The sequence below is a fragment of the Misgurnus anguillicaudatus genome, chromosome 11 (genome assembly GCF_027580225.2).
Source record: "Misgurnus anguillicaudatus chromosome 11, ASM2758022v2, whole genome shotgun sequence".
NCBI lineage: Eukaryota > Metazoa > Chordata > Actinopteri > Cypriniformes > Cobitidae > Misgurnus > Misgurnus anguillicaudatus.
The window spans coordinates 311591-338056 of NC_073347.2; the positions used below are offsets into that span (position 1 = coordinate 311591).

The window sequence follows — 26466 nt, forward strand, 5'->3', positions numbered from 1 at the left end:
GCAGTATAAGCATAAAATAAAAGGCAGACACGAGAGTATAACTTAGCAAACTGTATTGACAACAGAGCAGCCAAACTAGCCGCAAGCCAGCAACAAGGCATGAGCAATCGACTGTCAATCGCATGATCCATTACATCCTGTAACATCCCCCTTTACAAATATGAACAAAAGGAATCCCCTTTTATACACTAAACAAGAACAAAATACTATATAAACTTTATGCAGATATTTAAGCAATATCGCTCGAGTAGGAGTGTGATATAGCTCTATATCATCACGGCTGTGATTAGGCCAGAGGCACGAGGCCGCAGGCCGAGTGCCGGAGGCAATCACAGCCGTGATGATATAGAGCTATATCACACGACTCCGAGAGCGATATTGCTTTTATACAACAGTTCGACGGCACACGTTTGAAAAACGAAAACTAGAAAACAACAACGGAGTTATTTTAAAAGCCTCTTTGTTTGAGAACTACTTCTTCCGCCACGGATTTGAGGGCGGCCAGAATGACAGGTAAAACTTTCGGCTGCTTTGAAGCTCATAACAACTCAATGGACAGAAAAGCCGTTACTTTATATTACCGTTTCTTGGTCACAAAGTGTAGTTTTAAGATTAGTTCAGTCGAGAATGTATATGTATTATATTTAAATCTGCAGTCGATTAGTAAAGATAGCGCCTGTTTGAACGTTTGCTTAGTGAGATTCGGTACGAATGAGAACCAAAACATGAGCGGACATCAGTGTTCACTCGCCCCGCTGACCACCGCCCTCTCTGGGCTACATTTCTGAAAGAGATACCCTGGCTCTCATGTTGGCCTTGTTTGTTTATGATCGTCAAAATGAGATCAAATCAGCAGTATTTGGTGTCATGATCAAACTATTACTTGTTTTTTATTCATATTTAGTGTCTTTTGTGTTGTTATTGTTTTGGCGCGAGGTAAAAGTTAATAAAACTACTTGTATAACGTTACTATTGCTTTCTCATTTATTCTTAACGTGATACGAGCACTCGATTGTTATTATTAAACTTTGTTCTTGTCAGTACTATATAAAACTGTTTTTTATAAGTGTCAGAGAGATGTTTTTGCATGCTGCTTATAAATATACCAGTGGCGATATCTCATAACATGTTTTAATAGTCAGGTCACGATAAAGTAAATGATCAATGTCCACATTTAAAAGCTGCGGTGCTTACCTGCAGTTCCACGGTGTTTTCGCGTTCTGATAAGAAATATAGCTCCAGAAAAAAAAAGAGTGTTTATATTCCTCTTTCCAAGTGTTAATAATCCACACGATGTGACAAGACATTTCTCCCATTAACTGTAACGTAACATCCAAGAGCACTGATCTTTGACTAATAACTTCCGATTGGGGATTCAGACTGATTTATGAGCTAGTAAACTAATGAGACACACACACGGAGAGTGATTCAAACAGCGCGTCTGTGTTTTTCCATTCAGAGATGAGCCTGCTTAGGACCTCCATTCACTAGGTGGCGGAATAATACGAAAGGTGATGCGGTTACAGTGCTGTTATCAGCACAATATCGTATGGCTCTTAGCCAATCAGATTCGAGAACCAGAAAGAACTGTTGTATAAATATATATATATATATATATATATATATATATATATATATATATATATATATTTTTTTTTTATACTGACTACCATACTTAGCTTTACGTAGACTGTTACAGTAACATTTATAACATATTACAAATCCAGCCTCTTAGGTGGCTTGGACAATCGGCCAGCCCTAGTATACGTGTGTCCATCTGATGGTGAAAGTTTGACAACGTCAGGTGAAGCCTGTTGCAAGGGCATCACAAGAGGTGAATCAGCAAGGGCTTCTGCAACACAACTCTCTGGCATAAGAGGCATCTCGGGTTCACTTGTGTCCAATGCTTGTGTGGCAGTTGACTCTGCCACTCTCAAGTGCACTCTGTTTCGTCTATATATGGATCCATCCACGTTAACAAGATAAGATCGTGGTGCTACTTTCTGAAGACAGGTGCCCACCTTCCAGAGTGCAGGTTTTTTTTGTGGAAGGGGCTTCATATGGATCTTCTCACCAATGTTCAGTTCCGGCAGATCACAAGCTGACCTGTCATAATAGAATTTTGCCTGCTGCTTTAGGTGTTGAAGCCTCTCAACAACCCCCGTAACCACAGATGGCTCCAGAAGCTTGTTTGTTACTGGAAGAGACGTTTTCAGTCTCCGTGACATCAATCTTTGTGCAGGGCTACTGTCCATGTTTTCAGTTGGGGTGTTTCTCCAATGAAGTATGGCCTTCCAAGGGTCAGTTCTGTCATGCATGGCTTTGCGCAAAAGGTTTTTTGCAATCTTGACGGCTGACTCAGCCTTTCCATTTGATTTTGGATGTCTAGGTGAAGAAGTGACATGGTCGAATTCCCAGCTGGAGGCGAAGCGCTTAAACAGAGCACCGAACTGAGGACCATTATCTGTGATAACTCTATCTGGCTGACCATGTCGAGCAAACTGAGCCTTGCAGCGTTTGATGACCGTCTCTGCAGATAGGTCAGGAAGCAGTTCAATTTCCCAAAAGTCTGAGAAATGGTCCACAATTATAAGGTAGTCCTTTTGCCGGTGACTGAATAAGTCCATGCTGACAATCTGCCATGGCCTGCTGGGGATGTCGTGAGATGGTATGCTTTCCTTCTGTTGGTTATGTGCAAATTCATTGCAAGTTGAACAGTTACTCACAAAGTCTTTGATTTCTGCTTGCATACTAGGCCAATACAGTGTGTCACGGGCCTGACGATAACATGCGTCGCCTCCTATATGGCTTGAATGTATGCGTTTGAGCATCTCTGGACGTAGTGATTTGGGAATAATGACTTTCTGACCACGGTACAAAATACCATCTTGCGCACTTATCTCATCTCTATAAGGCCAGTATTCTCGGATGATGTGTGTTGTTTTTTCTTTCTCATCAGGCCAGCCTACCAGGACAATGGTTTTAAGGGCTTGTAATGCTTCATCCCTTTCAGTATGCTCCGTGATTGTCCTCAACCGCTGGTCCGTCACATTCAGGTATTCTGTTTGGTTGATTAGTTGTACATTTTCCTACTCTTGTTGCAAATGACATATGGCATGCCTCTGGTAAATGTCTCCCTTGCATGTAATGTCAGCAGATGCTCTGCTCAACATGTCACTAATGAACATTTTAGGCCCTGGCTTGTAGACAACTTTGAGACTGTAGTTTTGAAGTGTCATAAGCATGCTTTGAAGCTGCTTGGGTGCGCTGAGAAGTGGTTTGCTGAATATGGTGATCAAAGGTTTGTGGTCAAGTCTCTGCTGTGACCAACTCTCGTCTGTACAAGTAATGGTGAAATCTTTGACAAGTGCTCTTGAAGCAAAGGCGACAGGCTGTCCTTCTTGCATAAGGTAGCACCCAAGACCGCTTTGACTGGAATCACTTTGTACTGTGACAGGCTTGGAAACGTCATAATAGCGTAGCACAGGCATGGATGTGGCCATGGCTTTTAGCTTACAAATTGAATCTTCATGTTTGGGTAGCCAGTGCCATGGAGTGTCTTTGTCGAGTAAGTGCCGTAGTGGCTCGCAATCAGTAGACAGGTGTGGCATGAATTTGGCTAAATAATTAGCAAAGCCGATGAGACGCTGTACACCTTTAGCATCTGTAGGGTTGGGCATGTCCATGATAGCCCTCACCTTTTCTGGGTCAGGCTTTAAGCCGGAGGATGAAAGGATGTGACCATGGAACTTCACCTTGTTTACTTTAAATTGCAACTTTTTTAAGCTAAGTCGTAGTTTCACCTCTCTGCAACGCTCCAACAGGGCCTGAAGCTTGTGATCATGATCCTTTTCAGCTTGCTGATCCATGTCCCCGCAACCAACGACAAGAATATCATCTGCGATGGGCTCAATGCCCTTTAGACCTTTCATGCTGTTTCCGTTGGTAGACCTCATGTGCCATAGAGACACCAAATGTTAGCTTTAGCCACCATTTCCTGCCCCATGGGGTCCAGAATGTGGTCATGAAGCTGCTTTCTTGGTCGAGCTTGCACTGTAAGAATGCATGTTTGGCATCAACCAACGTGAAGATCCTTGCTTTAGGCAATTTGTATAAAACATCCTCCAAGGTTGGCATGATATAATGAGAGCGTTTCAGAGCTTTGTTCAGAAACTTTGGGTCTAAACAAATTCTCAGCTTGTCTGGTTGTTTCACTATCACCATGTTGCTGATCCAATCTGTTGGCTCTGTAACATCTGTGATATGACCCTCAGCCTGATATGCGTCCAGTTGGGCTTTGACTGTTGCTTTCATAGCAATTGGAACATTTCGTGGGGCACACTGTATCGGTGTTACACTGGGATTCAGCTCAAAATGGACCTCACCAGGCAGTGATTTCACAGGCAAGTTGAACACATCACTGTATTTGTCAATTAACTGTTCCTTAGTCAGAGGCTCAGACCGTTCATATCCAATTTTGAGCACGTCATCTGGTATTGTGAATTGCATCAGGCCTAGCTGTTCACAAGTCGAGCCTTAAAGAAGTGGATTTTGACTTGATTCTACTATCTCAAAAGACAGCTCATATTTCTCTCCTTTGACCACACATTCTGTATCAAGAACGCCCATGGAGTCCAGCGACTCGTCTGAGTACAGCCGTAATTTGGTGCTACTAGGGCGGAGTGGTGTGTGTGGTGCAACCTTTACTTTATCCTTGTAGCTCATCACATTGCATGTTACTCCTGAATCTAACTGACAACGCAGTGACTTGCCATGTAATTGCAGAGAAACAAACTATTTCTTTTTTTTTTTTTTTATTTTTTCCCTTAACAATCTGCGTCTGGTTCCTTCATTTATAATGCCCAGTACAATTTTGTCACAAATCATTTCATCCTTTAATCCACCATAATCACAAGTCGTTGCTTTTTCTCTCAATCTTGTCACAAAATTGTCTATGGACTCCCCTTCCTCCTGTTTACAACAGCCGAAAACGGACCTCTCATAAATGACATTTTTGGCAGGTTTGAAGTATGCTTCCAATGCATCTAGGATGATTTTAATGTCTCTCTGGGAGATTCAGATTGTGTCGGTAAACATGTCTGCATTCAGATCCCATCACACTTCTCAATGTAGCAGCTTGTACTTCCCTGGTCTTTTCAGCCAGGCCAGTGACCAGTGCATAATCCTCGAACTCGGCTCTGAATAAGTCCCAGTTAGCTCTCCAGTCTCCGTTCATGTTCATCGGTAATGGCGGAGGAATATTAGCCGGTACGCCGCTGGACGGGCGAAGCGCGGCCGCAGCATTATCAGCGTCCATAATCGCTAAACTCCTTAGGTCGAAATCAGCAAACACAGCGTAAACTTAAGAAAACGCACTAGGCATCTTCTGACACCATGTTTATGCAGCAGTATAAGCATAAAATAAAAGGCAGACACGAGAGTATAACTTAGCAAACTGTATTGACAACAGAGCAGCAACAAGGCATGAGCAATCGACTGTCAATCGCATGATCTATTACATCCTGTAACAGATCTGGCAAAGCACTTGAAGTTGACCAATCAGAATGTACAAAACACAGAAGAAGAAAGACAAATGTGGCACTGCTACCTCAAATCTGGACGACAACTCTATAGCTGGCTATGTTTCGCGCACACACACACTCCGTTGACCGGACATCATGACAAATATGACAGGTCCTTTCAGTGACGACCTCTTGATCAGCTTATTTGCCTGAAAAACCTGTCATACGTGTTTTTGTGATGTCCGGTCACAGCTTTGGATGTGTGTGGAAACAGGAGAGAGTGTAGATTAGGCTATAAGGGCTACCACAATGCATAAAACGAGGGCTACTGTTTGATATTAAAACTTTTTTGTTTTACTTTGTAATACTGTTGATTTTTCTTTACTTGTTAATATGTTTTATCATTATTTACAATCATAAAACAAGCCAACTAAATATGTAATAAATAAATATAAAAATTACTAGACTCCGTGCAGAGACCACTGGTTTAAACAGTACAGGATGGACAAAAAATGTCGCAATTTTCGTGTAATCCAAGCTGTGCCAAAGTCGCTGTAGTACAGTTTATAAATGAATGGATATTAAAAGGGCTGTCGCGACAGAGAATAAAAAGGAACGGAATGTCCTTGTTTAATAGGCATAAGGTATGCAAAATAAATTGTCAACGAACAAGAGACTACATTAAACATGATAATCATACACGGAGACGACATTTTCCACATTATTGGAGCATCTGCTTTAACAAGTGAGCTTAAACTTTTTTTTCGTTTTTTTTTTACCCACACACATATATATACATATTTAAATGACTAAAAATGTAGGATATCTCTGAAACTTTATTTAAATAATGATTAATTTGTTTTCGTACTATATTTGTATTGCTATGTATTAATTTACATAGGTCTACTGAGAAAATGGCATATATTAATATGCAATGCCATCTGTATGGCATTTATTTTGTACAGTTACAGGAGCACAAATGCTCCGGGCTCACTTACTTCAAGACACCGCATTGACCGAGGGTCCGTGTACATTTGCACTAAACAATGCAAACAAGCCTAGACAATGTGCTTTATATTAAATTAAATGATTTTCGTTTTACAAATTAATATTTGGCTGTAGATGTATTGTCTTAAAAATTTAATCATAAAGGGAAAGACGTATTACGTTAGCTTACTTTGCGTTTTACTTCATTGCTCCTCATTCTGCATTTAGAAATAAATAAATAGGCCCACTGAATTAGTTTTTTAAACGGTCATATTTATAAAAAAAATATATATGTAACATTAATAATAGCAATATAGATATTTACTTGGCACTACAATCATGATATATTAAGACGGTAAAACCACATATGCGCTAGCATGAAAAATCACTCCCAGAGAAATTCCTTCACCGCCACAGCACTAAACCTATATTGCAATTTCAGAATGCATAAACAGAAATACAAAAGAACAGAAATTCCAGGCTGTTTTCTGCACTTAAGCCAATATCTTTGCCATATTCTTCTTGTTATATATTTTGTACATTCTGCCAGTCACAAGTGCGAAAATGCTTACGTCAGAATTCATCAAGTTGTACAGTAAAATCTTGTCGTGTGTGACTGCGTACAAATTATTTTGGCATAAACTCACTCGTGTCGTGTGCGGGAGCTCACGACGTTCCGACCATCAGAATTCGCACCGTGTACGCCCAGCTTTAGTTAACTTCAAATTCAAGGACCTTTCAAGGGCTTTCCATGTCCAATACCCTCAAATTCAAGGACTTAATGTGGAGACACATTTCAAGTGAGAGCAAGGTTACATCATGTTACCTTTTAAGATAGATTGCTACAGTTCCCTTACAGCTGCATCACTGCGGTGACACTTTGGGCATGCCTTCAGCAAGAAATAACTAAAAGCAGAGTTCATGCATTTTGACAGAAGTTGTGGCTTTGGAGAAAGCTCTGAAGGGAGGGTTAAAACTAATTGTGATGTTGGTGACTAAAAACAACAAAAAAACAAAATTTGATCATCTGAAATACAGTCACCATTTGTCTAAAAATTACAAAACCGTACTCACATGTCATTTTATCAAAAAGCTTCTTAAAGTTTTAACTTAGGATGATTCTTTAAGAATATCGAAGAAGTTCAAATTTAATATGGGCTCTAAGGGCAGCTTTTCCTTCAATATTCAGACTAACGGACAGTAATGATAACTATGCTAATTCGCTTGCGAGGCGCAATACTTGCGCAAATCATTTACCTTCAATAGCATTAACTAATATTGCATATTTCATGTAATAAAAATGCTTGTAATGTTCACATATCATCACTGGTTAAATTGGGCCCCCTCCTCGGGTCCACAATACACCCTGCCGGAGATAAACAGGATTTAAATTGGGCCGGGGCCAAATATTTTTAAGGACATTCGTGTCGCGGTCAGTCAGGTCTTTTGAAATAAAGATGCCCTTTAAACCTTTTTAATTTTGGATGGGATTAGTTTTACAGGGGAACCTCTGAGAATATCATGCTTCTCAGAGGTCCACTGTGTTTTTAATCCCGTCCGAATCGCCCATGGCTGTGTTTTTCTCTGAAACCCCTGTAAAAATTCCAGAGCAATTTACCTACTGTTTTTCGCCAAACTCAGAGGTCTTCTGATAAATGTAATCCTGTCCGGATGCAAATGTCTGTGTTTGCTCGCAATATCTTTTGAAAACGCGGTTCTTTTCGTGTTTTGGCCAACGTGATCTGCCGTAAGGTCTTGAGTCCCACTCATTCAGATGGATGGTTTCTTTTTATTTGGCGGAATAAAATAATTAAATCAAGATGAGCTGAATATCACACTGTAATGAAGCACTCATAGAATGAGGATCCATGTGCAGAGTTTATCAACACAATCATAGTCAGACAGGCAATGTTTAAACACCAATAAACAATCCAATACGGGCTAGGCAAACTCAGAGTGATAAGACAGTAGATTGGGGCAGGCAGATAACAGGCAAAGGTAAATATAAATCCAGGTCAAACACAGGTAGACAAAGAGATATACAAACGCTCAGTAGTGACTGTAGAGACAAATGAAGACTTCGCAAAGTATGATGAGAATGCTGGGACTTATATGGTGTGTGTAATGACAATCAGGTGGAGCATGAAACAGTGTCTAAGGATGTGGGCTTAAGGGAAATAGAGTTCATGACAAGTCTTTAATATTGGAGTGATGGCTCCCTCTGGTGGTGATTAGGGAGAGGAGTGGAAGTCTTATTTATGACACACACACTGTTAAGACTAAACACTGTAATATCAGTAACGTTATGAGGTAAGAAACTCAACCTTATTTTGTTTCACTCTGGAATGGTAATGTTAATTAATAAAGATAATAAATTGTTATTAATCATTAGGCTATTTCTTAATTTCTTTGGGTTTAAAGCAGCCAGATATATAAAACACGTAGGCTACTTTATATGATTTGTATAAGTTATTTTAATTTGTTAAAATTAAATTAATTAATGACATGTTCTGTAATAATTTTAAAGCAAATTTTAAAGCAAAATATCAAACATTAGGCTACAAACACGCATATCCAGAGCATGTGATCTTCTGCAACGCCAAAACGCATGAAACAGACACTCCTATCTCAGGAATAGCATGAGAATTTTAATCCTGTCCGAATCGGCCAAAATCACAGACGTCTTTTTTTGCGGTCCAAGTTGCGGGCGAAGTTGAAAACGTCGGTCGGGTGCCGGTTGTTTATACATTGACCCGACATTACTGGTGCGCAGCCCCACGTCTCACTCAGATCCTCAAGAATGCGCATTCGCACATTGCATTAGACATTGTAGAGATGAGAGATAGAGAGGTAAGAATGGTGCACACGTCGAGAAAACTTAATAGAAGTCTATAAACAAATGATTAAGTATGTATAGCCATGTCACTCATCTCATTACAATATGTTCAATAGATAACACTGAACTTATTGTATAATTTTAATAAAATAATGTATTTTGATTATACAAATCAATTACAACCTAAGTATAGTGATTGTTTTACTAACTGCAGACACAGAGATTAGGGAATCTCTGTGGCTAATTAATAAGACATATTGATGCTGATTCAGTATGTTGTTTTTCTTAATTGAATCTTTTGGGGTATCTTATGCTTAGAATTAGTCAAGAGGTTGAGTCTTATAACTTCCTTCAAAGTTTGATCAATTGTGCATAATGACATGTGCAACAAATTCATATAGGGTGTCAGGCTCATAGATTTGCATAATTTAAAGTTCAGATTTTAAAGTTTGGTTCAACCTCTGGCAAAGCTTTTAAGCTGAAACTTGTGAAAGTGAATTGTAAAGTATTTATCTTTGTTTGAATAACTATACTCAACCTTTCCTTACACATTAATACTGGAAAAAAAGCCCTTTTGGTGTTAAAAACATTAAGTAATTTTACAGCACGATTTTGAATGATGACCATTTAGCGTAAATAAGGGCTCCCCCTCCCTACAAAAGCCAATTTAACCACTGCATATCATTAAATAAATATGCAAATATGCTGTTATTGTTGCATTTACAGCGGCTATAACCAGCAGATGTCCTCAACACACTGGTCAGTATATCTAGTTTGTGTAAAGAAATATCTTACCTTTTGGTAACTGAACTGTGACTTAAAAACTGAGGTACGTACTGAATTGTAATTTTTGTGTGTATCATTACACCCCTAATCCACAGACATCATTTGTGGGTGTTAAGTGTTGTAGTACCAGGGCAGTAACAGTGGGGAAGTTCTTGGCCATCTCACGCAACAAAGTTCCTGTGCGGACGTCCCAGAGTTCCAATGGTTTGTTTTGGAACACCACAACCAGGTACTGCCTAAACAAAAACATACACAAACCATACAAAAATAAAATGTGTAAATGGCATGGAAAACAAAACAACTAAGGCATATGACCACAAAATTGTCCCACACTGTATAAAAAGTAAAAAAAAAAGTTAAAACAAATTGATTTTGCTGGTCAATTGAACCTACTATTTTAGTATTGACTTGTTATCACTTTAACTGAAAACTTATATGAGGTGAAACCTGACATGAGAATTGATTGTAGCCATAGATCACATCCATATTAATAAATGCCAAGTCTTGCATGGAAACAACTGTATGTCCAGTTTTCTGTCATAAGCTCATTTCATAAATGTGGCCCAATGTCTTTAAATTACTGCATTAAAACATTACATCACAAGCCATTCAAATTTCCACTACAGCAAGGTTAATCAATCAGTATGCCTCACCTTTAAGGAAACAATGACTGGACACCCCTAGGTTGAGTGTGCTTGAAGGTGTAGCGGAAAATGTTCTTGAATTTTAGAAAATAACCATCTTTTCCACTTTTTTAAAAAATGCAATTGCGCAACACTCCTGATTGACAACTAGGACGACCAATAGTATTGATGATCCACCCGGAAAAATTAAATCCTCCACAATACCTTTAAGTACAGTGCCAATAAAAGTAAATCTTTCAGTTAATATCACCTGAAAGTCCCCGAAACATTAATCACAGCTGAGGGAAAGACATGAAACTAAGCCATTTAGGTGCTCACCATGTGGGTTGAAACAAAGGAGAAAATGTGTGTTACTTACTTGAGATGTGATACTTTAATCATTTCAATTGCTGGTTCATCATTTCCACGTTCACCACGAAATGCAAAGCTCCGCCCTGAAAGACAGAGAACACAAAATATTAAATGAATGAACAAAAGCTAAAAAGCAGAATTGGTTAAAAAAGAAATACACATGCAATTGGCAAAAAATAGCTTGATGTTTGTTGACAGCTTACTGTGTGCCTTGGTGTGCTCTGGGTGTGGTCATAAAATTGGTGTTTTCTTATTTTTATTATGCTCCCTGATATGTTTGTTTTTGCCCAAGATAAGCATACAAACATATAATCATTTGTGCACCATTGTCATTCTCTGACTGAAACATTTGTTTTTGTGTGTTTCCTCTTTAAGGCTTCAATGTATCTGCCCAATTCTATGATTGAGACCAGGGACTTTACTACGTTTTAAAAACATCAAGGGCTGAGCCAAAATCACCAGGGGCTGGGGGTTTCCAAGAAACACAAACCAACACAGATTGTTTAACTGTATTTATTTATTTAGTTTTGCTTCATGTTTCTTACCCATCTATTATTTTACTGTTTTTTTTTACTGGGAAAATCATATTTTCTCTTGCACACAAGATAAGTTACTGCATGTGCAGTTACTTTACTAAAGCCTCTCATCTAAAGTGCAAGTTATAATCATGCGAAAGGTCTATGCCGTAGCTACGCCATAGTTATCCATAGGCTGTGTGAAGCTCTGCATAGCCTGATGTGCACCTTGCCAAAATGTTTAAAGTGCATCAGTTCTACAGTACGTGGACCACAAGCACTGTACCTCCTGTCAGGGTAAAAAACTGCTCATATATAAAAGTATATATGAAACCCACACATAGGCTACGGCGTCGAGGCTTTGCCATAGAACTTTATTAATGAGCCCTTAATGGAGACATATCATGAAAATCATATTTTTTCTATGTTTAAGTGCTATAATTGGGTCCCCAGTGCTTCTATCAACCTAGAAAACATAAAGAAGAACACACCAGTAACTTAGTTTTGATAAACCATTCTCTGCAAGCATGTAAAAAATAGGTAATTGAAATCTGTCTCCCCTTGTAATGTCAGAAGGGGATAATACTGCCCCTTAATCTGCACTATTCAACCAGTGCACTGCTATTAAAGGGACACTTCACCCATTTGCATTAAGCTTGTATAGTTAGAAACCTAGTCATGTTTTTGAATGGTCGTGCATCATTCCCTCTGTTTCCCCTGAGACAGGAGAAATATGGATTTCAGTGTTGCACTTCCTTCTTTCAATGATGTAAAAATCATCATTTTGCATCATTGAAAGAAGGAAGTCCTATATCTTTGTAGCGGTGGTGAGACTACAAACACTCCTTTTCTCGGTCAAATAGGCACCAAATTTTAAATTTATGTTAAATTTCGACTACAAATATGATCCACTTTTAATAAAGATTAATGTTTCCATGGGTGAAATGCTCCTTTAAGTTCAGAGATCAGCTATCTGCTTTTTAAAGGACACACCTGATCAATACACTGTCAAAAATAAAGGTACAAAACTGTACCTTTTCTGCCACTGGGGCTGTACCCTTTCAAAAAGTACAGCTTCGCACCTAAGAATTTCATTTTAGTACGTCAGAGGTACATACTGAGACCAAAGAGAGCTTATTAGTACCTGAAAAATACATATCAGTATCTCAAAGGTACACAGCAACTTATTGAGTGATAAAAACTTAGTGTTGGGCAGCCAGTGTTAAAATTTGGTGTTCAGTTACAAATATTTCATGCTTTAACACTTGTTTAGTGTTAATACACAGTGTTCTTTGTTGGTGTTAACATGGGTCAATCCCTGCCCTGTGTCTCAAACAGTTCCATAGCCCCCTAGGTCGCGATTCAGTAAATCATATAGCTTTAGATGCTATTTACACTTTATTATAATTAAACTGTGCAAAAGTACCAATTCTTTGCAATATGTGTAAACGGTAATGGATGCTATAAACACATATTGGCAGATACTGTTTGCACCTCAGTATTTTCCTTTACATTAACAGGATGCAAAAATAAAATAAAATGTGTAAATGATCATATTTATATTTAAACACGCTTTGGAAACACTTGAATTTTCTCTTTTATGTACTAAAGACAAGACACAGTGCTAGTACAGCATTAGGATTAAACAAACGTATATATTAAGTATATTCAGCATTAAGATTAAACAAAGGGACTTAATATATTAACAAATAATACATTCATGAGACCCGAGACTGCTGGTTAGATGAACCAAAAGCGAATTATATCTAATTTTTGACACTCAGACACACCAGAGCCAACGGAAATATCAGAGGAGTGGCCGAGAAATGGGGGCCCCCCGTGGGATACATGAGCGCTGTCCCCTGCTGGTCGAACTTGGAACTCACATCGACATCGTCTGAGCAGACTCTTAAATAAGCGCTATCTTTACTAACTGACCTTAGATATGAAGTTTACACAACCATATTCTCGACTAAACTAGACTTAAAACTAAATTTAGTTTTACAGAAACTAATATTGAGAAGCAGTTATTATGGTTTGTATGGTTTCTGTTAAAAGTGATTTAAGAATTCAAGGTGCTCTTTTACTGACAAATGTCAAGAGAACATTGTTGTTGCCCAAAGTAGCCTTTATGATATGGGAAACTGGGCCCTTGCAGGTTTCCTTTAACTTCGGACAAAACTGGGATGTGTGTATTCAGGTATGCGCTATGAATTTCTCTCTGCCTTGTCCAGAGAGTGTTCACACACTTTAAATCTTTTTAATCACTTCCATGCAATTGTTTTATCTTTCCTGAAGTGTGCATGTATGCGCTCAGACTTCGTATTCAAACTGTGCATTCGCAAATCCATCACCGCTCCAGCTTTCTATGGTAAATAACCCCTACTGCACATTGCGCTGGGTACTGCGAGTGCTTATGGGAGTTGTCGTTTCCCAGTGTCACATTAAGAATTGTTTATCATTTTGCATAACTTTTAAGAAAACAAAAAAAGAAAAGCCGGTGGTTTCTGGTCAGGCATCGGCTGGGCATCTCGTAGAAGGACTTTTTAAAGATCAGTGGTGTGATGACCTTCACAGCAGCAGGAACTGGGTCTGTTTGTCTCATTGTCCTCGGGTTGATAGACAAAGACCATCTATTGAATCGGCTTGTAAGTAAGCGCGAGCGTAGGGTCACGTGATTTTCCGTGATGGAACAGTACAAAGACCGTTTCTCAATGCAGCCTCCGGAGGTCGCATATGCAGGCTGCATACGTCATCAAGCCTGGTTTGTTTAAGTTAACTGAGCATTACATTCGTAAGTCATAAGCCTATTACAACAATTTACGATTAACTTAAAATAATAGTCAACTTTAGAATTGTTAATATTCTGAATTAAGTCTTTATGACGTATGCATCCTACAAATGCGACCTCCGTACAAGGGAGCTGACTGACACGCATTCATATCTACGCATGTGCAATGCTTTTCGACTTTCCCACCCATCACACATTTCAGGACTTGCGACTTGGTTGATTAAAGTATGAAAATGACTTGACTTTGACTTGAGAACAAGCTACTCGAGACTTGACTTGACGTGGAAGACTGGACAATGACTTGAACTTATAATAAACAAACAGTAATAAAATTCATTAAAATAAAAAATATTATTGTGACATCAGTACCACTAATCAGCGTCTGTGCCTTTAAAGGTGCACAACTCAAACCGCACCAAACATGGCAGACAGTAATGTTAGTCGAGCTCCGCAAATAAGTCTCGTTTGGCTATAAAGACTTTGAACTGGACCGTGCCAATAAAATAAGATTTGCCAGATGCAAAATATGCAGCGCAAGAATATCTGACAGGACAACCACAATGTCAAGAACTATAAGGAAAGGTAAAAAAGTCATCTCTTTATAGACAGTTTCACTCTATACCGATTACTAATGTAATAAATTAATCTTTTCTGTCTGTCATAATTTGGCCTTGGTTGCATATTGTTTTTTCTTATTAGAAATGTGACAATTATCCTTACTGATAAGTCTCGTAAATATGTTTTGGGGAATGTGGCTATAACAGTGGCGTAGCCTGAATTTTTGAGTTGATTGGCATCTTAAAATGAGCGGGCCGCTCTATATTACATGTAGGATAATGTCTGTATTAAATGTGCATATTTTCAAGTGTTTGTGTGGACTGCGTGTGGAAAATAAAAAGCATTGCGCTTGCAGTTGATCCGTACATGTGTCACGACCCACAGTTCGGCCTGCATGTAATTTGATTCGTGGATTGACATGCAAATTTAAATAGGAAATTTGTTCTTACGCAGTGAAAAATACATCGCTGAGACAGAACACTTTTCGGTTACTTTGATATTAAACAAAGTCTCACTTTTCAAATCATCTCTTCCTTCTAGTTAATTTATAGCATCAAATAAAGAATAAGAATAAGAATAAGAAGGAATGTTGTTTTAACTGTGGAAAGGCGTCAGTAGACTTTCAAGTTCAAATCCTCCCATGCTAATCTACTAACTCTCCTGAAAGCACATTCACTGCTAGTTGTGTTGTTGATCATTTTAAATAAGCGTAGCGCAAGTAGCTAATCAGTGTCTGCTAGTTTATTTAAACTAACGCTGGTTTTACACTGCAAGGGAACAGCACGTATGCGTAGCGTGAGCTGTGCGTATGCGCAGCGTGAGGAGAGCGTTTGGCGTGCGTGGCCATTGTGTTTTTACACCAGCTATGTTTGGAGCTCATACTGTGGAGTTTAATAACAATCCCAAGTTCACATTACTTTATTTTACATGCATTTATGAGCAAAACTTTTTCAATACGCAATACGAATGTCGGTCTAATTTCTATAAATGTGATTTGTTTAATCCACATTGTTTTTGTGCTGTTCTGATCCATGTAATGACAGTTATAGACACAATACACAATTATAGACATAAAAAGCCCATGGCACAAATCTGTTTCTCTGAAGATTATTAAGATAGATGAGGATTCATGTAGTGCTGGCCAGAGAGTGAATGACAGCCCAGTCTTTCGGCAACAGTGTGCTTTTAAATATTTCATTACTTTCTGTTAAATTGCGCAAAGTCATTACTGTTTAAAACACGCTTGGCATCACATTCATGATTTTATGGTAAAATTACACTTTTTTCACGTCAATCCACGAGCATTTAAACCATAAACAAAGCACTGTCCCTTTAATTGAGCGTGAGCAGCGCAGCAAAAATAGAATCGCAGGCGAAACGATTGCAGCACTGCTGCTTTAGTGCCAATCCTGCTACACGCGCGAGCTCACACTGCTCACACGTGCGGTGTGCATGGTCTAACTAACTTAATATGGGCGCTGAAAAAAACATACTTGCGGTGTGAAACCATTGTCCTATAACAGATGGAAACCCCCCCGGCGGTTATGTTACGAACTGTCACATTTGACTCGCATCATAACCGTTATCACCAATTCTGAAACTGGCACACCCCTACCTCTGAGGTCTAAGGGGTTTTTAGGGCCCTGGGAAAGATTTGACCAAAACTGACATGCGTTTTTTTCAGTTGCTTAAAACATAATAATGGCAAAGTCTCAAAACACTGTGTTCAGCACAAACTGGGCTACAATATTATGTGAGCAACATGTATGTACATTTTTGTATTTGAGAGAAAAATGTTTGTGCATGGTTTTTGAAAAAGCAAAAGTCACTGATATAAGTCCACAAAATTCATTCTAAACATGTTCTGACAAGACTTTTCAACTTTTACACACACACACACACACACACACACACACACACACACACACACACACACACACTCTGGTTTCCATGTTTTGTGGGGACATTCCATAGACGTAATGCATTTTATACCATACAAACTGTATATTTTATTCCCCTTACCTACCCCATTCCCTAACCCCAACCATCACAGAAACCCTTCTCCTACTTTACATTTTCAAGAAACATCATTTTGTTTGCTTTATAAGCTTGATTCCTCATGGGGACATCAAAATGTCAATTGACAATTGGTCCCCACAATGTGATAATTACCAGGTACACACACACACACACACACACACACACTTTGGTTTCCATGTTTTGTGGGGACATTTCATAGACGTCATGGTTTTTATACTGTACAAACGGCATATTTTATTCCCTTTCACTAACCCAAACCAAACCCTAACCCTAACCATCACAGAAAAATTTCTGCTACTTCACAATATCAAGAAACATTTTTATGTTTGATTTATAAGCTTGTTTCCTCGTGGGGACGTCAAAATGTACCCACAAGGTCACAAAAATACTGGTATCTTTGTGGGGACAATTGGTCCCCACAACGTGATAATTACCAGGTACACACACACACACAATTATTGGCACCCCTGTTTGATGTGTGGTCGTGGACTTCTGGGGATTCTCCTTTTTATTTAGACAACATAGAACCCAGGTGCAGAAAAGGACAAAAATCCAACCTTTGATTTGGGTACGTTGCTTTGGTGGTGGGGAATTTACACGTTTAGAAAAAAAAACTTGAAATCATGCGTTCCACAATTATTGGCACCCCTGATATTAATACTTTGTACAACTCCCTTTTGCCAACACGACAGCACTTAATCCCCTACTATAACATTTCACAAGATTGGAGAACACAGAGAGAGGGATCTTTGACCATTCTTCTTTGCACAATCTTTCTAGATCATCCATTGTCCTGGGTCCTCTCTGCTTTAGCTCGCCCCACAGGTTTTCGATTGGGTTGAGGTCTAGGGACTGATATGGCCATGGGAGGACCTTGAGTTTGTGACTGCTGAACCATTTTTGTGTAGATTTTGCCACATATTTTGGATCATTATCCTGCTGAAAGCCCCAATGACAACCCATCTTCAGCTTTCTGGCAGAGGCCCTCGTGTTTTTATTTAAAATGTCCTGGTAGTTCAAAGCATTCATAATGCCATGCACCCTAACAAGGTTCTGAGGGCCTTTGGAAAAGAAACAGGCCCACAGCATCACAGATCCTCCATCATACTTCATGGTGGGCATGAGGTGCTTTTCGGCATACTCATCTTTTGTTTTACGCCAGACCCACTTAGAGTGTTTGTTGCCATAAAAGCTCAATCTTAGTCTCATCTGACCAAAGCACATGATCCCAGTTAAAGTTCCAGTACCGCTTGGCAAACTCCAGATGTTTACATTTGTGAGAAAAGGCTTTTTCCATGCATGCCTCCCAAACAGCTTGTTGGCATGTATATAGGTTTTAAAATTTGTTATGGAGACTTTGTAACCCCAAGATGCCACTCTTTGATGCAATTCTGTGACAGTAAGCTTAGGAAAAAATGTTGTTCTCTAACCATACTCCTCACTGTGCGTTGTGGCAAGATAAACTTGGGACCTCTTCCAGCCTTGTTTGTCACTGTTCCAGTTGTTTTAAACTTCTTAATGATTCCTCTGACTGTAGATACGAGCAAGTTAAGGCGAGTGACTATTTTCTTGTAGCCATTGCCTTACTTATGAAGGTCGACACACATCTGCCTTACTTGAATGGTGTGTTCTATTGTCTTTGCCATGATGACAAATGGGTAAGAGAATTAGACCTCTTTGTCACGTCATATTTATACTCCAGGGAAACAGGAAGTCATAAATTACTAATTAAAACTTCCTAGATACCCTGACCCGCCTTAGCAACTACAGAAAAATATATTTAAAACTTTTTTTAAATTATTTTTCATAGGAATTGTTACGGGTGCCAATAATTGTGGAACACATGATTTCAAGTTTTTTTTTCTAAACGTGTAAATTTTTTACCACCAAAGTAATGTACTTAAATCAAAGGTTAGATTTTTGTCTTTTTTTGCATTTGGGTTTTGTTTGCATGTTGTTTAAATAAAAAGGAGAATTTTTAGAAGTACACGACCACATATTAAACAGGGGTGGCAATAATTGTGGAGGGCACTGTATATATATATATATATATATATATATTGTCTGGACTCTTATTTGTGTTTTGTAATCATTATAGCACAAACACAACAAGGGATGAGCGTGGTCAACTTATCAATACTTCGTGTTTGTTTATAGATGCTATTACTCAGTTGCGTCTTGTTTGTGAAAGCAGCACAAAGGAATGTCTGGCCAGAAGTGTGATTGTTCTTGTTATAAACTTGATGGACAGAGACTAGATGTCATGTTTGCTACACTCAGATAAAACAACTCAACACAGCAATGAATGGAAAGACTGAATCATGACTGTGGGCATGAGCTACACATATGGATCGTCTCTGCCTTTTTACTGCGGGGCGAGGCGATCTCAGCTCATTTCAGAAATGAGGTAACAGGAGAAAGACATTACGTCTCCCTCTTCTTATACAGTTAACAACAAATTACAATATCTGTTTTTGTTTTCACTTACATAATTTAAAAGTAGACATTTCAAGCATTATGTAGACATTTATAATTTGTTTGTTTGACAAGTATGTGTTAAGTTACAGTTAATTTTTATGACCCGTTTCTGAAAGGACATCACTGAGGGAGAGAAAACAGAATGCGCATCATGTTTATTTTGTTCATTTTGCGAAACAACATTCTGTTTTAATTTGGAGTGGACACAAAAAAACTTGACACTTTAACGTTTTAAATTATGTATATATCATATCTGTATGTCAAAAATCAGCAGAGTAATCTCAGTCTCTTTGCGGCGTGATTAAAAAATAAAGAGTTATATTATTTAAAAATAAGTTAGTGAGTTTTGTTTCTGCTCCAGGGCAGGCAACTGGGCCTCAGTGATGTCAATGACACACACGTGAGAAAGATCTAGAGTTATGTCTGGACAATGAGGAAAAGTAAAGAAGCGTTCATCTTTAACGTTACCTCAGATTAAGAAATGAAGACCGACTAGAGGAGGTTAATATTCCTGAAGGGAGCCATTCACCCTCATTTATATTTGCTATTATGTAATATGCTTATGCTTGCGCTGTTCAGCCTGTATATGTGACCTCATTAGACTGCAGGCTTCGGATTGATAAACTTTGCCATTGTTTACAAATAAGGGCGTGTGTACTGGTGTATAGTTCTCTAACGTTACATGCCGTGCAGTTTAGACACAGTAATTCACTATCATGTATTCTTCAGGATATTTTAAGTGTGTGCTGTAATATGATTCCATACATTGCACTATTGTTTACATGCAATGGCATTGTTTACGCACGAGGAGATATGAGTACTTGTGCAAGTGGACGCGATGCCATAGGCCACGTGTTTTTAAACAGTTTATGCGCATTTATCCATCAGTTATGTGCATGGAAGCTTATGTGGTAGTTCTGTGGACAATATATGCTTACAGCTGTTAAAACGTTCTTATAGGTCTGCATTAGAGCTATAATCAGGCCTTAAAAGTTAGGCCCGAAATGACAGAAGCCCGACAGAATTCGCCCCGAACCCGAAAGTACATTTTGATTGACAGCTTTTTAAAAGACTGAACCCGTTTACAGCCCGACATTATTGAAATGTGCGCACATACACAGATGAACCTCGAATGTTAAAATTCGGCCTTCTTAACATTAGATCGCTTACCAATAAAGAACCTATTGTCAATGAAATAATTACAGACCAAAACTTAGATGCACTCTGTTTAACAGAAACCTGGCTTAAAGCATACTACTACATTAGTTTAAACGAATCCACCCCACAAGACTATTATTATAAACACGAACCTTGATTAAAGGGGAGAGGGGGTGGTGTAGCTACAATATACAACAAAATTTTTAAAGTAAACCAAAAATCTGAACTAAAATTTAAATCATTTGAACTAATGTTGTTAAATATGGAAATAACTGATCATAACCACAAACAGCTCTCTTTTGCCTTAGCTGCAATCTATAGATCTCCGGGCCACCATGCAGATTTCCTTAAAGAAATAGCAGATTTCCTGTCTGAACTTGTAGTCACTGTAGATAAAGCTCTTATCGTTGGTGATTTTAATATTCATGTGGATAACCCAAAAGATGCATTAGGACGTGCGTTTATGAATGTTCTAAATTCTCTCAAAATTAGACAAAACGTGACAGGGCCAACGCATACTCGTAAGCACACATTAGACTTAATTCTGTCACTCGGACTCAATATTAAAGGAATAGTCTACTAATTTTCAATTTTAAAATATGTTATTACCTTAACTAAGAATTGTTGATACATCCCTCTATCATCTGTGTGCATGCAAGTAAGCGCTGGAGCGCGCTGCGACGCTTCGATAGCATTTAGCTTAGCCCCATTCATTCAATGGTACCATTTAGAGATAAAGTTAGAAGTGACAAAACACATCAACGTTTTTCCTATTTAAGACGAGTAGTAATACGAGCAAGTTTGGTGGTACAAAATAAAACTTAGCGCTTTTCTAAGCGGATTTAAAAGAGGAACTATATTTTATGGCGTAATAGCACTTTTGGGAGTGCTTCGACTCGCCTGAAAAGTCCGCTCCCCTTCTCCCTCTCATAATGGGAGAGGGAAGGTGTTACTGCGCCGAGTCGAGGTGCTCCCAGGGGTGCTGTTGCGCCATAGAGTATAGTTCCTCTTTTGAATCCGCTTAGAAAGGCGCTACGTTTTGTTTTGTACCACCAGGCTTGCTCGTGTGACTGCTCGTCTTGAATAGGAAAAACGTTGATGTGTTTGGTCACTTCTAACTTTATCTCTAAATGGTACCACTGAATGAATGGGGCCAAGCCAAACGCTTTTGAAGCGTCGCAGCGCGCTCCAGCGCCCACGCGCACGCACACAGATGATAGAGGGATGTATCAACAATTCTTAGTTAAGGTAATAACATATTTTAATATTGAAAATGAGTAGACTATTCCTTTAATGACATCAAAATATCACCTCAGAGTGATGCAGTTTCTGACCATTACCTTGTGTCATACACTGTACTTCTAGATAGGATCACTCAATCCACAACATGCTACAGATTAGCCAAAACAATAATTTCCACCACTAAAGATAGCTTTATTAGCACTCTTTCAGACCTGTCCCAAATTAAACATGTAGCAGATAACTGTGACGATCTAGATATTGTAATAGAAAACCTAAACAATGTCTGTTCTAACACATTGGATGCCGTTGCTCCAATTCGAAAAAAGAGAATCAAAGAAAAACCGCCAGCTCCATGGTATGACCATCACACCGCAGCCCTCAAAAAGGCATCTAGGAAAATGGAAAGAAATTATAGAAGTACAAAGTTAGAGGTATGGCGTGCAGCATGGAAAGAGAGTGTTAAACAATACAGACAGGCTATTAAAACCGCCAGATCTACCTATCTTAGCAAGCTTATAAATGAGAATCATAATAACCCTCGTTTCCTCTTTAACACAGTTGAAAAACTGACTAGCAACAAAGAACAAACAGAAACCAATAGTAAACTTCAACACAATAGTAACGACTTCATGAACTTCTTTTCTAACAAAATTACGGCTATTAGGGAAAACATCGTAGCTACCAGGCAGCCACCACTCTACCCATTAGTTCACCTAACACTAGACTACCATACAAACATCTTGATTCATTTAAACCTACTACAATAGATGAGCTCTCTAGACTAGTTACATCATCCAAATCATCGTCCTGTATATTAGACCCCGTTCCCACAAAACTACTTAAAGAGGTATTCCCTGTAGTGTCAACCCCGGTTCTAAATATCTTTAACTCATCGCTAGAAATAGGATACGTTCCAACAGCTTTCAAACTAGCAGTTATTAAACCGCTGATTAAAAAACCACAGCTTGATATAGTATGCCATACAAACCCGTTTGCCACTGAACCTGCATTAACGACGACAGTGGGGCCTCCAGCCTTAGTCAAACGGGTTGGCACGTATGGTTGGGTTGTGATTTTGGCGCTTTCTTTGTCTTGTGAATAGTATGCCATACAGACCCGTTTGCCACTGAACCTGCATTAACGACGACAGTGGGGCCTCCAGCCTTAGTCAAAAGGGTTGACACGTATGGTCAGGTTGCGATTTTGGTGCTTTCGTGTGTCTTGTGAATAGTATGCCATACAGACCCGTTTGCCACTGAACCTGCGTTAACAATGACAGTGGGGCCTCCAGCGTTAGTCAAACGGGTTGGCACTTATGGTCGGGTTGCGATTTTGGCGTTTTCTCGTGGTCTTGTAAATAGTATGCAATATAGACCCGTTTGCCACTGAACCTGCAGTTCCGGTAGATGTGAAAGTCGGCACACCTCTGATCTACTGGTCGTCCTTCAACGTGATGCCCAACTGATGCCTGACCAACGATCACCGGCAGAACCCGCTTAATCTCCGCTTTATCTCCTTATCCGTTTATATGTGTGTATATACATTTATACAACAGTTCTTTCTGGTTCTCGAATCTGATTGGCTAAGAGGCGTGCAATATTCTACTGATAACGGCACAGTAACCGCTTCACCTTTCGTATCATTCCGCCACCTAGTGAATGGAGGTCCTCTAAACAGGCTCATCTCTGAATGGAAAGACTGCCCACACAAACCAACACACACAAACGCGCTGTTTTGAATCACTCTCCGTGTGTCTCATTAGTTCACTAGCTCGATATTGATCATTTATTTTATCGTGACGTGACTATTAAAACATGTTATGAGATATCGCCATTGATATATTTATAAGTAGCATGCAAAAACATCTCTCTGACACTTATAAAAAACTGTTTCATATAGTACTGACAAGAACAAAGTTTAATAATAATCGAGTGCTCGTATCGCGTTAAGAGTAAATGGGAACGCAATAGTAACATTATACAAGTATAGTTTTATTCACTTTTACCTCGCGCCAAAACAATAACAACACAAAAGACACTAAATATGAATAAGAAAACAAGTAATAGTTTCATCATGACACCAAATACTGCTGATTTGATCTGATTTTTGAACATCAAAAACAAACAAGGCCGACATGAGAGCCAGGGAATCCCTGTCAGAGATGTAGCCCAGAGAGGGCGGTGGTCAGCGGGGCGAGTGAACACTGACGTCCGCTCATGCTTTGGTTCTCATACGTACCGAATCGCACTAAGCAAACGTTCAAACAGGCGCTATCTTTACTAATCGACTGTAGATTTAAATATAATACATATACATTCTCGACTTAACTAATCTTAAAACTAAACTTTGTGACCAAGAAAAGGTAATATAAAGAAACGGCTTTTCCGTCCATTGAGTTGTTATGAGATTCAAAGCAGCCGAAAGTGTTACCTGTCATTCTGGCCGCCCTCAAATCCGTGGCGGAAGAAGTAGTTCTCAAACAAAGAGGCTTTTAAAATAACTCCGTTGTTGTTTTCTAGTTTTCTTTTTTCAAACGTGTGCCGTCGAACTGTTGTATAAAAGCAGTATCGCTCTCGGAGTCGTGTCATATAGCTCTATATCATCACGGCTGTGATTGCCTCCGGCACTCGGCCTACGGCCTGTGCCTTTGGCCTAATCACAGCCGTGATGATAAAGAGCTATATCACACTCCTACTCGAGCGATATTGCTTAAATATCTCCCAAGGGTTTTTCCCTCCTAGGACTTTTTTTATTTCCTCAGCTAAACAGCCCGGGGTTTTTTTTCTCCTAGGGGGTTTTTCTTCTTGGGCTTAACTTAGCTTCCTCTTCTAGACGTTACATTAGTAATATGCTCGCTTATAATGCGGAGTCATAGCCGCAGCAAATTTGACTGCTTATGCTATTGTGTATTATGTTGTGCTATCTGTCGTTTTTCTGTGCTTTTACTGCTTCTATTAATGTAAAGCTGCTTTGAAACAATTAAGTATTGTGAAAAGCGCTATATAAATAAAATTGACACAGCTTTTGTCAAGAATGAGTAATTTACACAGGTTTTAACATTATTTATTTATGACTAAAGGGCGATTTACAGTCGTGCTTAAGTTCTACACCGTAGCTCTGCGTAGCCTGACGTGCACCTCGCAAAAATTTGAACAGCGTGTCAGTTCTACGCGGACCGCAAGCTCTGTGATTGGTCCACCAGAACCCCTCCCGTCAGGTAAAAAACTGTGTCATAGGTATTTCCGCTTGCGACGGTGAAAACAAAGATGAGCCAAGTTGAGGAGTGATTTAACTCAAACTGCAATAAAACTGTTTATTTACTTCCATCATTGCTGGTCTTCTCAAATCATACACAACAAATTCTTCTACGTTTGTGGGTTAACATGCCAAGCTTCTTCTTCTCTGACGGTTGCGCTGCTACTGTGGTTACACACGTGGATACTGCCTACCAGTATGTGCGTGTGTTTGCACGTCGACGCAGAGGACGACGCAAAAGTATAAATGAAAGCCGTATTTCTTAAATAAAGGCTCCGCAGGATTTGCTTCGGCACTTCTCTCCATTAATGCCAGCATTAGTCTATATCCTCTGTCTAAATTATGTATTTAAGACTCAATAAATTTTTAGTTACACATTGAAAAACCTTTACTCACCAAGATTAGGCTACATGTTTTTGTTGAGGAAAATCATTAAATCCACTGTAAATGGTTTTAGCGCAGTCCTGCGCTTACTGATCCAGCAGCATTGAACTTGACCGCACATTTACTGCGCAAAGCCGGAGCGCAAGCCCGGGCCCGAGCCATGTAAAATGTTAGAAAAGAACCCGTTGGGTTCGGGCAAAGATCTTCAGCTCTAGTCTGCATCCCTCTCAGCAGTACAAAACCATTAAGTTGAAATTAGGTGACATATTCACACTTTTTGGACTTAAAATGATATGGTAACATGAGCCACATGAAGTTCATGTAACAGTTCATAGCAGAGCTCTGTTGTGTATCACTCAAAGTTTCAGTTTCTTAGCTTTGCTTGGATAAAGACTAAAAATCCCAGGCATGTGATGTTCACTTGTATCTTCAGGAACTGTTTTGCAAACTGACACAAAGATGTTTGCTAACATGTACAGTACTGTGCAAAAGTCTTAGGCTACCATCACCACCTTTGCTGTTTTAGCAAAGTTTTAATGTCCATCCATATTTATTTTTCACTTTTTTAAGATACAAACAGAAAATACAGGAAATATGTACACTTCTTTAGGCATCAGTCAGTATTTAGTCTGACCTCTCTTTGCACGAATCACATCGTGAGCTTTTTTGAGAAGAATAAAGTCCTGAAGTCATTTGATTAGAATTAGAAATTAGAATTTAATTTCATTTAGGTTTAAGAGATCCTGCAGCTGCCTGCTATTGCTCAAGTGGAAGGGGAGTTTACCCTAAATACTTGACACTTCAGCTTATACTTTTATATTGTTTTTAATACAACATACACATTCCCTGTATTTTCAGGTTGTATTCTAATAAAAAGACTGAAAAATACTTATACGTATATGATACAACTATACAGTTG

At 39.0% G+C, this 26466-nt stretch overlaps 1 protein-coding gene across 3 annotated transcripts in view; it reads right to left on the bottom strand.

Moving 5' to 3' along the window:
• Window positions 1–26466, bottom strand: part of wdr11 (WD repeat domain 11) — a 344263-nt gene that overhangs the window by 209182 nt on the left and 108615 nt on the right. For all 3 annotated transcript variants that reach the window (XR_012371953.1, XM_073872785.1, XM_073872784.1), the window contains exons 13-14: window positions 11134–11209; window positions 10259–10367 (exon numbers count right to left, since the gene is read on the bottom strand). Coding sequence is in view for 2 of the 3 variants with exons in the window: in XM_073872785.1 (XP_073728886.1) it covers window positions 10259–10367; window positions 11134–11209 (185 nt within the window). In the remaining variant the exon portion in view is untranslated. The remainder of the gene's footprint in view (window positions 1–10258; window positions 10368–11133; window positions 11210–26466) is intronic.